Source organism: Mytilus edulis, chromosome 14 (genome assembly GCF_963676685.1).
Source record: "Mytilus edulis chromosome 14, xbMytEdul2.2, whole genome shotgun sequence".
Taxonomy (NCBI): Eukaryota; Metazoa; Mollusca; class Bivalvia; order Mytilida; family Mytilidae; genus Mytilus; species Mytilus edulis.
The window spans coordinates 70291259-70307248 of record NC_092357.1 but is presented as its reverse complement, the minus strand read 5'-3'; the positions used below and the strand labels follow the sequence as shown (position 1 = coordinate 70307248).

The window sequence follows — 15990 nt, the reverse complement described above, 5'->3', positions numbered from 1 at the left end:
AATGTTCGGAAAGGAGAAAATATAACGAAGTCACAGATTGAAAGTAGCGTACCTACGTCATTAACTCCTCGAATGGTACTCAGTCAAGTTGCTAGTGTATATGATCCGTTAGGACTTGCTACTCCGTATACTTTAGCAGCTAAGGTTCTAATGCGAAAGCTATGCATAGAAAACAATACAAATGACAAGACTTTACACAATTCTCGATGGGATTATGCCATGTCAGCAGAATCACGGTTAGAATGGATGGATTTTTTCAAAGAGCTTTTCGACATAGAACAGTTGAAATTTCACAGATGTTTAAAGCCAAATAATGCTGTTGGGGATCCCATGCTAGTCATATTTTCGGATGGAAGTAAATTAGCTTATGGAACATGTGCATATGTCAGATGGGGAACAGATCAAGCGGGATTTGAATCACGGTTAGTGATAGCAAAAAACCGTATAGCACCAACTAAACAGATGTCTGTTCCTAGACTCGAATTATGTGGAGCTGTATTGGCAGCTAGAATTAGACAAAAGTTAGTAGAGGAGATGGATTATAAATTTAGTCGAGTTATACACATAGTCGATTCAATGATTGTTAGGGCACAAATTCAACGAGAGAGTTATGGATTCGGCACATTTGTTGCTACAAGAGTAGCAGAAATTCAAAATAAGACGGAACCGTCCGATTGGTGGTGGGTACCAAGTGAATTCAATGCAGCGGACCTCGCAACAAGGATTACATCTCCTAATGATTTAGTTAAGAACTCAATATGGAAAAATGGACCTAAATTTTTAAATGATCCAATAGACCAGTGGCCTTTAAGGCAAGATTGTAATTTAGGTAATGACGAGCTACCCGACACGATAGGTATTGTTATGTCATCTGATATCAAGAAGATGAATGATACAATGTCTGGTTTAAATTTCGAAGATGTTAAACTGGAAAACATTTCATCATATTCAAAACTTTTGCGAGTAACATGCATACTGATGCGAATCGCCACTACGAAATCATTCAAAGGTGCATCAATGGGTGTAACTGCCGAAAGTCTAAATGCTGCAGAATTTGAATGGATTAGATATTTACAAAGAGACATTTCGGATAATTGGACAAAAACATTTCGAAGACTATCTCCAGAAAAGAATGACGCGGGTATAGTTGTTGTTGGTAAAAGATTAGCTGATTGGCTGAAAGCCACTTGGAACAGAACTGATTTAATGCTATTACCTAATAAAGGGCATTATGTGTGGTTATACTTAAAGTCAGTACATGATCAGGATCACGCAGGAGTAGACGTAACATTGGCTAAAGTGAGATCCAGATTCTGGATTCCAAAGGTGCGCAAATACATTTCTATGATTAGGAAAAAATGCATTATATGTCGAAGACGAGAAAACAAATGTATTGGACAACAAATGGGACCATTACCGTTGGAACGACTTCAACCGTCACCAGCGTTTTCGTACTGTTCAGTAGACCTCTTCGGACCTCTTACAATTAAGGATACCGTTAAGGGGCGCACTCGTGGAAAAGCTTATGGAGTGTTGTTCAACTGCATGAGCAGTAGAGCTGTATATGTAGATCTTGCTGGTGGATACGATAATAGTAGTTTCATAATGGTATTACGACGATTTACATCTATTAGAGGATATCCTAAGAAGATAAGGTCGGATCTTGGATCACAACTAGTATCAGCTAGTAAGGAACTAAAGGAAGTAGTAAAAAGTTGGCATTGGGATACGATCAAAATGTTTGGGAACGGTAACGGCATGGAATGGGAATTTACAAAAGCAGCTGACGCTCCTTGGGAAAATGGATGCAGTGAAGCATTGATTAAATCCGTCAAGAAAAGTTTGAGTCTTGCCATTGGACAATCAATCATGACATTTTCTGAACTACAAACCGTGTTACTTGAAGTAGCCAACATTTTGAATGAGCGACCTATAGGAACTTCAACGTCTGATCCGAACGAGGGAACATATTTATGTCCGAATGATCTTATTCTCGGAAGAGCATCTTCGAATGTGCCAGTAGGACATTGGGATGAATCAGACAATTTCAAAAAACGTTGGAAATTCGTGCAACAAGTAGTTAATACATTTTGGAGAAAATGGCACAGAGATTATTTTCCATCGTTAATTATTAGGCAGAAATGGCATGTGAGTAAACGGAACCTTCAAGTTTTGGACCTTGTTCTTGTACAGGACAACAATTCGTTTCGTAGTAATTGGAAATTAGGACAAATAGTTGAAGCAAACTCAAGTAGAGATGGTGTGACGAGGGATGTAACCGTTCGATACAAGAACATTGGACCGGGAACTAAATACACCGGAACTCAGGACTTATTGATCCGAAGATCTGCACACAGAATTGTAGTGTTGCTTCCAGTTGAAGAACAATGTTAGTAACAAATGAGAGTTAATTTCACACAAACTTTATGGCGGGGAATGTATCGGATCGATAAACATTATAACTTTGATTGATAATTAATTTTGGATTGTATGGCGATTATTTTAATCTGATAACTTTTCCGATATTAGTATTGATTTTATGACGGATTTATCCTGAATTGTTTATGTGATAAAGTACATTATACGTTAAAGAAGTGGTGCTCCAAATTATGGAGGTATTATCATGAGCAGAAAGTACTGTATACAGACTCGTTTCTCTCCCCTTTTATCGATTTAACACTGAAATGGTTTTTGAACTTCTTTGTTCATTCTGGAAAACCTACAAGTTATTAGCAAATGATTGATATGATATAGGCCGTCAATGCGTAAGTGATATGCACATTATTATTGAACAAATGTTTGAACTGCTTATTGTGTCTAATTAACGGTTATCAATCGCGATGTCAACATATCAAACTTGTGACTTGTGTGTTAGTTGAATATTGTCATATTGTGTATTTTTAGGTTGAAACATCATTTACAATAAAAAGTTACAGCCTTTGACGAATTATCTTCATACAGTGTTTAATTAGTTAAAAATCAAGCTTATTTCAAGTCTAATTTGATGCATAACTCACAAAAAAAAATCCATTCCTGTTTACCAATTCATACCTTGATCATCAATTATGAGATGACAAAAAGATGTGTTAGTGACTTAAATTAATGACTTGGGAATTAAAATTTAAAGAATAAAAATTTTCAATAGCAGTGACCATAATTCAGTTATGTTCAGTTGCACCTGAATCATGCAGCTTGGTCAATTACTTCCTAAACAAAAGATTTGCATGTTTTTTCTAGTTCTAGAAAAAACAAGGCTTCACTTGTATGTTTTGTTGTTCCTAGAATACCTTAAGTATTTACAAATTCAACTGATGCAGTTATAACGTAAAACGTACCCTTTTGTAAATTTCATGCCATAAATTGAAAAATAAAAACACATTTAAACTGGTCTTGTTTACACAAGAGGTGAAAGCAGGGAATTCACGTATCCAACATTTTCTGACTTGTGCCCAACCTGTTCGAAGTCGAAGACAAAATAGATTGATTTCAAAGCACGATTCAGACCATTTTTACTCAAAGATTTTATCCTTTAAACAGGAACAGAGGTAAAAGACCAAGCCAAGGTGCACTCAGTGGGTTGAAAGATGCTTCAGATTTTATTTTTTTCAAATATCAACCTTGCACACAACACAAATCGTGTAGCAAGGTAGTTTGTTTTCCTTGATTCCGAATCATATACTAGACGCTTCAATGCAAAAATGTCTTGATTTAAAACGCTTGTTGATTACAGCATCGGAAAGGTATTACAAAAAACCAACATACGTTTACTACAGCATCGGAAAGATATCACCAAAAACCAACATAGCAAAAAAAAAAAAAATTTTGGTAAGAATGGCCAATACAATTTTTCGAGTCGCGTCGATTCTACCGGGTCGGTGGTGGGAGGGGAAACAAACAATATTTTATTTTTGGCCCAAGATAGTCGAAGAGATTTACAACAGACATTCGCAGCTGTGTGTCATCATACTGCATTGCCAGTTACATATGTATAAAAGGCCATGAGAAAGTGTAAAACATGCAAACGATAAATCTATGAACCTTATTAATGTTCAAACGAACAAACACAAAACACATACATCTTATATCTGGATCTTCCATCACTGTATTGGATACCTAAACTACATAAGTGTCCTTACAAACAACGGTATATTGCTGGGTCTTCCAAGTGCTCCACGAAACCTCTTTCTAAATTATTAACATCTATTTTATCAGCAATCAAAGACGGGCTTCAAAGTTATTGTGAAACTGCCTATTCTAGAGGTGGCGTGAATCAGATGTGGATACTTAAAAATTCAAAAGATCTTTTAGAGTACATACAATCTAACTCTCTTTCATCTTGTAACAGTATTATTTGACTTTTCTACTCTGTACACAAGTATCCCACATTCCAAACTAAAAGACAAATTGAAAGAGTTGGTATTACTTTGCTTCATAAAAAAGAATGGCCAACGTAGATACAAGTATCTTGTCTTAGGGAGGGATACATCCTACTTTGTAAAGAATCACTCTGATTCAAACAAAATTTTTTCTGAAACTGATATTATCAAGATGCTTGATTTCTTGATTGACAACATATTTGTACGTTCGGAGGACGTGTTTTTCAACAGACTGTCGGCATTCCAATGGAAACAAACTGTGCCCCTCTACTTGCCGACTTGTTTCTTTATCATTATGAGGCTGACTTCATGCAGGAACTTCTTAAGAAGAAAGACAAGAAGTTAGCAATATCCTTAAACTCTACTTTCCGCTATATAGATGATGTTCTTTCACTAAACAATTCAAAATTTGGTGACTATGTGGAACGCATCTATCCAATCGAACTAGAGATAAACGATACTACAGATACAGTTAAGTCGGCTTCATATCTTGACTTACATCTAGAAATTGACAATGAGGGTCGGTTGAAAACAAAACTTTACGACAAAAGAGATGATTTCAGCTTTCCAATTGTGAACTTTCCATTTCTAAGTAGCAACATTCCAGCAGCACCTGCATACGGGGTATATATCTCCCAATTGATACGATATTCCCATGCTTGCATTTCCTATCATGATTTTCTTGATAGAGGTTTGCTGCTCACAAGGAAGCTATTAAACCAAGAGTTCCAAATGGTGAAGTTGAAATCATCCCTTCGTAAATTTTACGGACGCCATCACGAGTTGGTTGACCGTTATGGAATAACCGTTTCACAAATGATATCGGATATGTTCCTTACGTCGTAACTACAATCCCCTTCCCTTTCAGGAATATGATCTACCGAATTAGACTATTTACCGGATTTGTAATCACATAAGCAACACGACGGGTGCCACATGTGGAGCAGGATCTGCTTACCCTTCCGGAGCACCTGAGATCACCCCTAGTTTTTGGTGGGGTTCGTGTTGTTTATTCTTCAGTTTTTTATGTTGTGTCGTGTGTACTATTGTTTTGCTGTTTGTCTTTTTCATTTTTAGCCATGGCGTTGTCAGTTTGTTTTAGTTTGACTGTCCCTTTGGTAACTTTCGTCCCTCTTTTTATACATGTACCTGTAATTTATGAGCGGCTGCCCTGAATTTAGGGAATTTCAATTATAAAATCAAACATTTCTGAGAGTACTGCATGGCAACTATGCAAATACATTGTCCCCTACGTATACTAGTTAAGAATTCATTGTTCTGAAACAAAATTCTGACTTGACCTATAACTTGTCATGGTGTAAACTATATATCAAATATAAAGTTCATATACTCCAGCATGGCGAAGATAAATGTGGAAAAATTATTATTTAATTTTATAAGTCCAAGGACTATAACTCTGCTCACAACCATCAGACTGGAATATGTATCAAACTTATTCTTTAACTTGCCATGATGAAATTATATACCAAATATTAAATCAATATTTTCAAGCATGAAGAAAAAAGTGTAGAAAACTGATTTGCCTGACTGACGGCAGGACAGACAGACAGACAGGCTGAGTGCAAACCTAAGTCCCCTTCAATTTCCTTGAAAGGGAACTAATTATTCTACTCTATACAGCAACAAAAAAAAACTCAGTAAGTTCCATGATACTCTTGACTTTCAGGATACACACAGATAATAAAGTAGGGTGGTTGATTTGATATGCTGTACTGGCATGTTTTTGTGGCCATTTCTGTTACAAATTTATTAAACGTACTCAGCTTACAACTTTGATGACTGAATACTGAATGTGTTCATCTTATAATGTTGATTGCAAGAGTGCCTGTACTTGACATATTGTCCTTTGTTGTTGGGATGTACAAGTACCCGACCATGTCCACTAGTATTTCTGTCCATCTGGTGAGTTGGGCCTTTTCCAACTGATTTTTATATTTTGTTCTTATGTTGTACTGGTATACCACTAACTGTCCTAGGTTAGGGGGGATCCCGCTTACAAGTTTAACCCCGCCACATTATGTATGTATGTGCCTGTCCCAAGTCAGGAGTAGTTCAGTGGTTGTCCTTTGTTTATGTGTTACATATTTTTTTTTCTTTTCTTTTTTGTAATATTTACTAATAAGGCCTTTAGCTTACTCTTTGAAATGTTTAACATTGTCATTTCGGGGCCTTTTATTGCCGACCATGCTGTATGGGCTTTGCTCATTGTTGAAGGCTGTGCAGTGACCTATTGTTGTTAATTTCTGTGTAATGTTGGTCTCTTGTGAAGAATTGTCTCATTGGGAATCATACCACATCTTCTTTTTATATATATTGTTACGCCATCTATCTATTTTTATATTGTTAAAGACTGAAGGTTGACTTTTTAATGCAGACTTGAGAGTAAAGCTAAAACCAATCAATGTTTGATATTCTTTATGCTGAGTTTCTGTTTCATTCATATACATATCACATCAACTGTTTCATGTTTAAACATAACAAATTATAATACCAGATTAAAAAATGAGACAATGTTTAAGTGTGATATAGATTTTCCATTGTGAAAATTTTGAACATTGACAGCTTTCTGTGCACTTCTTATACGTTCTATTATGTTTTTTTTTATTTTCAGATTAAGTCCCTTAATGCATCAATGCTCATAACTTATAAGTTAAAACTGATCCCCATCTTAACCCTTCCTTTCTTTTAACTTGCAAAATTCTTATGTATAGTTAAACTTCTACATATTTTTCTAGCTATACATGCATCTCATAATCTATAGCCATATATATGTACATGTACATTAAAAAGCGCATTTTCAATAAAACAATACAACGGTGTATTTAAACAAAAATTATGATTTAATTACTTAAGATACATGATATAATGTGCATGTGCTTTTTCATATATATATATTTAATATATATATTGGCGTAACAACATATTCAACAAGTTAAAATTAAAAACTAAACCAACATTAAACATTAAAATTCAATTGCATTTTATAAACACAGTTAAAAATAGATATCTTTAACATAAACATGATAAATGAATTGCATGTATTTACAAAATGTACAATCAGAATAAATATATATCACAGTTGTTGGAACTAAATATCACAGTTGTTGGAATTAACGGTATATCACAGTTGTTGAAAATAAGGTATATCACATGTTGAAACTTTATCACAGATGTTGATTTAATGTATACAGGATGGGTTAATAGCAATCACTCAACTAACTGTCCAGAAACTGTTATCAAAGAATCAGTAATTGAAGATTAAACAAATGTATGTTAAGAAAGGCATCCTAATCTGTAAAGAAATTTAGACAGTTCCCATGTATAAAGCTGTATCAGTTCTGAAACTGCCGTAAAATAGTTGCATGTACATGTACCAACACTTTCTTTAAAATAAATGATTGGAAATGACTTTTTGACATTAAATAAGTTTTAAAGTGCAAGTGTAGGGATGAAACATTTTTTTGTGGTAATTCAAATTAAAAATATTCTATTTTCCGCTTTCGATCTTTTATATCTGGGCGTCACTGGTGGGTCTTGTGTGGACGAGGCGCGTTTTTGGCGTATTAAATTTTAAACCTGATGCTTTTTGTTATTCATTAATCATGTGTTTCTTTGTCTAATTCGTTTTCCTATTTATTTGTATTGTAGTCCTGTAATATTTTGTTGTCATTTCTATGTTATATTTAACATTGCCATTAAAGTGCGAGGTTTGGCATGCCACAAAACCAGGTTCAACCCACCATTTTTTCCTTTAAAAATGTCCTGTACCAAGTCAGGAATATGGCCATTGTTATATTATAGTTCGTTTCTGTGTGTGTTACAATTTAACGTTGCGTCGTTTGTTTTCTCATATTTTTGAGTGTAAATTGACATTGCGATAAGACGTGTCACGGTACTTGTCTATCCCAAATTCATGTATTTGGTTTTGATGTTATATTTGTTATTCTTGTGGGATTTTGTCTGATGCTTGGTCCGTTTCTGTGTGTGTTAGTTACATTGTAGTGTTGTGTCGTTGTTCTCCTCTTATATTTATGCGTTTCCGTCAGTTTTAGTTTGTTGATAATGTCTTTTTTTCTTGCAACTATAATTAAATCTAGCTGCGTTGCCTCTTAAGTAAGACCAAACCGTTTCGATGGGATTGAGCTCACAATGATAAGGAGGTGTGCGTAAAATCTCATGGCCATTAGCTGATGCAAGGTCATTTATTATATACCTAGGTTTTGGTTTGTTTTCTTCACTAAATCAAGCAGCTCGGCCTTTTTTGTTTTCTTATCATACTGTACAGTGCTCTTCTCCAGCCATGCCGAGATCTCTGACTTGTTGCTGCTAGTGTTTGGTACCCTTGAGTCAGGATCTAAGTGGCTGCGATACGGAGAATTGTCCATTATGATTACAGACCGAGGAGGCAGTTTAGGGAGAAGTGTTTCTCTGAACTACTCTGTAAAGTGCTCCTTATTCATCTCGTCATGATAATCAGAGCTGTTGGTTTTCGACTCAAATATAAGACGGCATCCGGGAATTAGGCCTTGTTGAAAGGAGCCAACATCTAAGATTATCAATCTAGTACCCTTGCCAGAAGGTACTTTCCGATGGATACCTTTACAGTGGGGCTCAAAGACAGACATGGACGTGCTTGGAACATCCAGCCAGTCACCCTTTACTACATGATTAGTGTTCAACCAAGTCTCATCTAGATGTACAATATGACGACCCTGCTGCCTAAACTTACGTATCTTACGAAGATATGCCATCCTCAAGAGAACGATGTCCTCCCTCTCCGACACAAATCTTCGGCTTGAAGCATTCTTGTAGAACCTGAAAAAAATAATCATATAAATAGAAACATTCACTGTCCAGAAACTGTTATCAAAGAATCAGTAATTGAAGATTAAACATAGGTATGTTAAGAAAGGCATCATAATCTGTAAAGAAATGTAAACAGTTCCCATGTATAAAGCTGTATCAGTTCTGAAACTGCCGTAAAATAGTCGCATGTACATGTACCAACACTTTCTTTAAAATAAATGATTGGAAAAAACTTTTTGACATTAAATAAGTTTTAAAGTGCAAGTGTAGGGAGGAAACATTTTTTTGTGGTAATTCAAATTAAAAATATTCTATTTTCCGCTTTCGATCTTTTATATCTGGGCGTCACTGGTGGGTCTTGTGTGGACGAGGCGCGTTTTTGGCGTTTTAAATTTTAAACCTGATGCTTTTTGTTATTCATTAATCATGTGTTTCTTTGTCTAATTCGTTTTCCTATTTATTTGTATTGTAGTCCTGTAATATTATGTTGTCATTTCTATGTTATATTTAACATTGCCATTTAAGTGCGAGGTTTGGCATGCCACAAAACCAGGTTCAACCCACCATTTTTTCCTTTAAAAATGTCCTGTACCAAGTCAGGAATATGGCCATTGTTATAGTATAGTTCGTTTCTGTGTGTGTTACAATTTAACGTTGCGTCGTTTGTTTTCTCATATTTTTGAGTGTAAATTGACATTGCGATAAGACGTGTCACGGTACTTGTCTATCCCAAATTCATGTATTTGGTTTTGATGTTATATTTGTTATTCTCGTGGGATTTTGTCTGATGATTGGTCCGTTTCTGTGTGTGTTAGTTACATTGTAGTGTTGTGTCGTTGTTCTCCTCTTATATTTATGCGTTTCCGTCATTTTAGTTTGTTACCCCGATTTTGTTTTTTGTCCATGGATTTATGAGTTTGAACAGCGGTATACTACTGTTGCCTTTATTTCCCACTGTCCACCACTAATCACAGATCAACTAAGCCAGTTATAGCAATCCATTCTTAACTTTTTTTAATTTAAATCGATGGCAATTTTTTTAAGTTTTAAAAAGTTTCCAGTATTATAGATAGGAAATCACTTTCATAGAAAAGATGGGAGTTTTTCTGTTTATCATATTTCTTACGATGCTTTGAATATTTTTTTTATTTTTTTTACATTGCTATAAGAACAATGTATGTTTGATTAACCTACATTCAAAAATATCTTTAATAAATAAAAATTATGGTGTTCATGTTACTATTTTACTGGCATTAAAGGAAGACATCACTGTTCCATTTCTTCCAGTGGCGAATTTAGTGGTTCACTGAGGTTCCGGTGGTTAAAAATGGAGATGCAGCGAAACCAGACATTCTTCGCAAGAGCAGGTTTTGTGCAACACCTGTTGTGTACCTACCGATCACAAGCATCACACTGAAACCAGGATATATACTTGTCCTTTTGAATAGGGTTGAGTGGTTCAATGCTACCACAGGTATTGCACAAAATCTCATCAGCATCATTGATGGTATCAGAGACGGTGTCCTCAAAGTCATTGTCATTTTCAACGTCATTCCCCTCCTCCTCCCTCTCTGAAAACATGTAAGAAATTGTCCTTTGGCTGTCTTGGCTGTCATCGTCCGTCATGTCAATCACCACTGGATCGACGTCTTCGTCTCTGATGCCATCAAGTTTCCTGAGCTTTTCCTCAAACTCCCTTTCCACGTGAGTCTCAAATTTAGCCCAGCACTCCGCATCGATATGGGACTTGGCCTCCTCTAAAAGCTTGATAATGTCTTTTTTTCTTGCAACTATAATTAAATCTAGCTACGTTGCCTCTTAAGTAAGACCAAACTATTTCGATGGGATTGAACTCACAATGATAAGGAGGTGTGCGTAAAATCTCATGGCCATTAGCTGATGCAAGGTCATTTATTATATACCTATGTTTTGGTTTGTTTTCTTCACTAAATCAAGCAGCTCGGCCTTTTTTGTTTTCTTATCATACTGTACAATGCTCTTCTCCAGCCATGCCGAGATCTCTGACTTGTTGCTGCTAGTGTTTGGTACCCTTGAGTCAGGATCTAAGTGGCTGTGATACGGAGAATTGTCCATTATGATTACAGACCGAGGAGGCAGTTTAGGGAGAAGTGTTTCTCTGAACCACCCTGTAAAGTGCTCCTTATTCATCTCGTCATGATAATCAGAGCTGTTGGTTTTCGACTCAAATATAAGACGACATCCGGGAATTAGGCCTTGTTGAAAGGAGCCAACATCTAAGGTTATCAATCTAGTACCCTTTCCAGAAGGTACTTTCCGATGGATACCTTTACAGTGGGTCTCAAAGACAGACATGGACGTGCTTGGAACATCCAGCCAGTCACCCTTTACTACATGATTAGTGTTTAACCAAGTCTCATCTAAATGTACAATATGACGACCCTGCTGCCTAAACTTACGTATCTTACGAAGATATGCCATCCACAAGAGAACGATGTCCTCCCTCTCCGACACAAATCTTCGGCTTGAAGCATTCTTGTAGAACCTGAAAAAAATAATCATATAAATAGAAACATTCACAATTCCATAACACTTAAGGGTTACACTAAAACATACATGTAACATAGGGCGCAGAGAACATACTTTTAAATCTCAAGTACAGATGGGTGTCAATAACATTCTATATTTGTCAGTTTAAGATGTTACCACATTTTGATAGAGACTTCTGCAGGTTCATGTTTAAATGGAACATATTACAAAAGTGATTGATGCATTAGAGTTTATTTCAATATGTTTAATAATTTGTAGCTATAAATTTTAATTGCGGTTTATTTATTTTCAGACAATTTTGCTGATGACTACAGAGCACATAAATATTTCCGACGGCATCAATTGGGGATTTGATGGTCGCAAATTAAGTTTACTGGCGACGCGTTAAATGTATAGAAGATGTCTTTCAATACTGAAATGTGTATTTAATGCAGGTAAATATTTCCAAGATGTATAGATGTCTTTCAATACTGAAATGTGTATTTAATGCAGGTAAATATTTCCAAGATGCATAGATGTCTTTCAATACTGAAATGTGTATTTAATGCAGGTAATTATTTCCAAGATGTATAGATGTCTTTCAAAACTGAAATGTGTATTTAATGCAGGTAAATATTTCCAAGATGTGTAGATGTCTTTCAATACTGAAATGTGTATTTAATGCTGGTAAATATTTCATTACTCCAAGTTGTATAAGTGTTTCAGTTTTTGGAACGAATGATTTTTATGTTGTTTGTGCTGTATTTAGACACATCTAACAAGACATTTGTTTGCATGCACATGTACAAAAGGAGAGGTTTTTATGCAACGCAACCATAGGTTTGAATTAGGCTGTCAGTTTTCACGTTTGAATTGTTTTACAACAATTGTGATTCAGGAGCCTTTTATAGCTGAGTATGGGCTTTGCTCATTGATGAAGGCCGTACAGTGACCTATACTTGTTAATTTGTGTGTCATTCTGGTCTTTTGTGGAGAGTTGTCTCATTGTCAATCATACCACATCTTCCTTTTCATATTTGAAAGTTTTTTTCAATTTAGACTTGTGTGTATATATAATTGATAATTAAGCATGTAAAAAGAGATGATTTAAGATACATGTTCTACTAAATAATAGATGAAGTCCAAACATAATGAATGAAATTAATTACCGAAATACCAGTAAACGCACTTTTCCGGACACTGTTGATATGGAAACGTCAATGTCTTTCTTTTTCAGAGCTTGCTGCAGACTTGGCATGGTCACTGACTGGGATTTCTCGTGCAGATCATAGATGGTCGTTCTCACCACACCTTTGTCGAAATCATCCAACTTCTGGTTCTTCTCGACAGTTTTCTGGACAGCAGCCTTATTAACTGCCTTCACCACATCCTGCACAGCATCATCGCTGGCATCTGTATGGACATATCTTCTAATTGTAGTGGATTTAATCCCTGAAATTTTAATTGTTTATGTATTTCAGCATATAACATAAAAATGATAGAAAAAACTTGTATGTAATTGTATAGAGTGTATTCAAGGTGATTGGGGACATTTATTTATCTTCTTGTTTGCATAATCATAACAAATTGTTGTTCGACTTGCATAGCTTGACAACAAATCAAACATAGCTGTATGTATGTGCCTGTTGTTTGTTGCTGTGTAAAGTATTCGTTTTTTCATTGCTTTGTTTCTTAATTGATTAGCATTAAGTTTTCTGGTTTGAATTATTTTACAATTGTCATTTCAGGAACATTTATGTTTGACTAGGGGGTATTGGCTTGGCTCATTGTTGAAGGCAGAACAGTGGCATATAGTTGTTAATTTTATATAGTATAACAGATTACTATAAACATGATAATTTAAATTTAATTGACTTTTTTTAAGGTGACCATGAAGCAAGAAATATTAAAATTAGAGGCCTGTTTCTAAAAAATACTATATGAAGTTGAATATTAAAATTAAAAAGGTGTGGTATGTTTATTTCTTACAAATGTATTCTGATAACAAATTTGATGATGAAAAAAAAATTGTGGTCATGCAGAGAAAAAAATTCGGAATCCATAATGAGATCTCCCAATACCTATAGTTTTCAATTCAGAAAAAAAAATGATAAAAATAATTTGATTGTCACTAAAAAGAATGTTTCTGAAAAGAAATTCTAACTAAGACAAAAAACTAACGTTTAAATTGTTTTACATTGTCTTTTTATAGCTGACTATGCGGTATGTGGTTCGCTCATTCTTGAGACCGAACGGTGACCTATAGTCTTTAATGTCTGTGACATTTTGCTCTCTTGTGGACAGTTGTCTCATTGGCAATCATACCACATCTTCTTTTTTATATATCCCTACTCAGTGTAACAAGAAAAAGTAACCGTTGTGCTTGGTGGCATTGGGCTATTTTTAGCTCTTTAATTGGGTTGTTGTCTCTTTCAGTTTCACACATTATCTGTATCATTCCCAATTTCATGAAAATTTACTTTTGTTTCATTGATGTTAATGATCTGCGAAGTATGATTTCTCAAGAGGTTGTGGGTTTGTTCTCATTTTTATTTTTACTGCATACTTGAAAAATTGATTTTGCAGCTTATAAATTTGATTACATTTTGTCGATCAGCATTAATTTGGACTAATGATTAGGGTTCAAGACTGGACATTGCATCAGATAAACGTATGTGTATAAGGTAGGTTTAAAAATTTCAAGTTCTGATTGATAGGGGTGGACATAGCTATAGGCATAGGTAAAGGAACAGAGATTATTGATAGGGATGGACATAGCTATAGGCATAGGTAAAGGAACAGAGATTATTGATAGGGGTAGACATAGCTATAGGCATAGGTAAAAAAACAGAGATTCCGGAATTGAGTACTGTCCAGTGATAGGGGTGGACATAGCTATAGACATAGGTAAAGGAACAGAGATTCCGGACTTGAGTACTGTCCAGTGAATGGGGTGGACATAGCTATAGGCATAGGTAAAGGAACAGAGATTCCGGACTTGAGTACTGTCCAGTGATAGGGGTGGACATAGCTATAGGCATAGGTAAAGGAACAGAGATTGCGGACTTGAGTACTGTCCAGTGATAGGGGTGGACATAGCTATAGGCATAGGTAAAGGAACAGAGATTCCGGACTTGAGTACTGTCCAGTGATAGGGGTTGACATAGCTATAGGCATAGGTAAAGGAACAGAGATTATTGATAGGGGTGGACATAGCTATAGGCATAGGTAAAGGAACAGAGATTATTGATAGGGGTGGACATAGCTATAGGCATAGGTAAAGGAACAGAGATTCCGGACTTGAGTACTCACCAGCACTATTTTGTCAAGTTTTGGCACAAGTTGGAGAAAAAAACCCTGCACCATTTGTGCTACTCTACTATGCATTTCAACTCTTAGGTTCAATAATATATATATATGGATTGTCGACTTTAGGATACAAGCAAGGACAGCAAGTGCATGTGCTATGCAGAGTTCCTTTCTAGATTATTCGTCTGCATTTTTTATTTGTTTTGTGTTTAAATTTCGTATTTCTTTTTATTTCTTTTGTTTACCAGTATTTACCTGTAGGTTTCTGACTACATTTTTGTTTTTAGGTGGCATTTTTAGTTTGAAATAATTATGGAACGATAAATACAGTAATATTATAAATGTTTCTTCTTTGCTTATCGTCTGCTATAAAATATTTCTCTTGACTAACCTTTAAAATGATGAAAAAATCCGAGTGGCTCCGAGGAATATGCAAATTAACTGTACGTGAAACTCCACAGAAACACTTCCGGTAATTACAATGTCGGATTCCACCATTAAAAATGATCTTGGATAATGTGAAGGTCGGGATTATACAGTGCAAATACAATAAAAGGTAGGACAGAAGTGGATATTTGGAATGGATTCTTATTCCGCTATTTGAAAAACATCGTCTCGAGTAAATGTCACTAATATTTTAAAAAATTTCAACGAAAATCATGGTGCCAATTTTACGTGACGGCGACTATAGGCGATATTCAGTCACCCCTTATAAAGGCTACCGGTTACCCCCCTTTTTTAAAAGTTATCCTACGGATCCGCATATGAATATCACGGTTCACTTGTTTGTTCTTTGTTTTATTAATATCTGTCATATTGACAATGAAACCACATCTTTTAAAATTGTTTATCATGGTCCCACAAACATGTCGAAAATGCATAAATTTCGTTTTTTTCTAACTTCTCTCATCATGCGATAGCGGAACCTTTTTGGTAACTATTTATGTGTTGCGTTTAAATATGAATTGTA

General features: G+C 35.4%; 2 protein-coding genes and 1 pseudogene across 2 annotated transcripts; 1 reads left to right on the top strand and 2 right to left on the bottom strand.

The window, feature by feature from the left end:
* The first annotated feature begins 6 nt into the window (after positions 1–6).
* LOC139504518 (uncharacterized) lies at positions 7–13675 on the top strand. Its single transcript, XM_071294621.1, has 3 exons — positions 7–2765; positions 12025–12166; positions 12949–13675. Exon 1 carries the CDS (start codon positions 73–75, stop codon positions 2392–2394), a length of 2322 nt encoding a protein of 773 aa, XP_071150722.1. The 5' UTR covers positions 7–72; the 3' UTR covers positions 2395–2765; positions 12025–12166; positions 12949–13675.
* LOC139504438 (uncharacterized) lies at positions 8427–10829 on the bottom strand (annotated as a pseudogene).
* LOC139504437 (uncharacterized) lies at positions 11118–15314 on the bottom strand. The gene is made up of 3 exons (XM_071294522.1): positions 15266–15314; positions 12881–13163; positions 11118–11727 (listed from the first exon to the last, which is right to left on the bottom strand). The coding sequence occupies exons 1-3, from the start codon at positions 15312–15314 to the stop codon at positions 11118–11120; spliced, it is 942 nt and encodes a 313-aa protein (XP_071150623.1).
* Between the last annotated feature and the right edge of the window lie 676 nt (positions 15315–15990).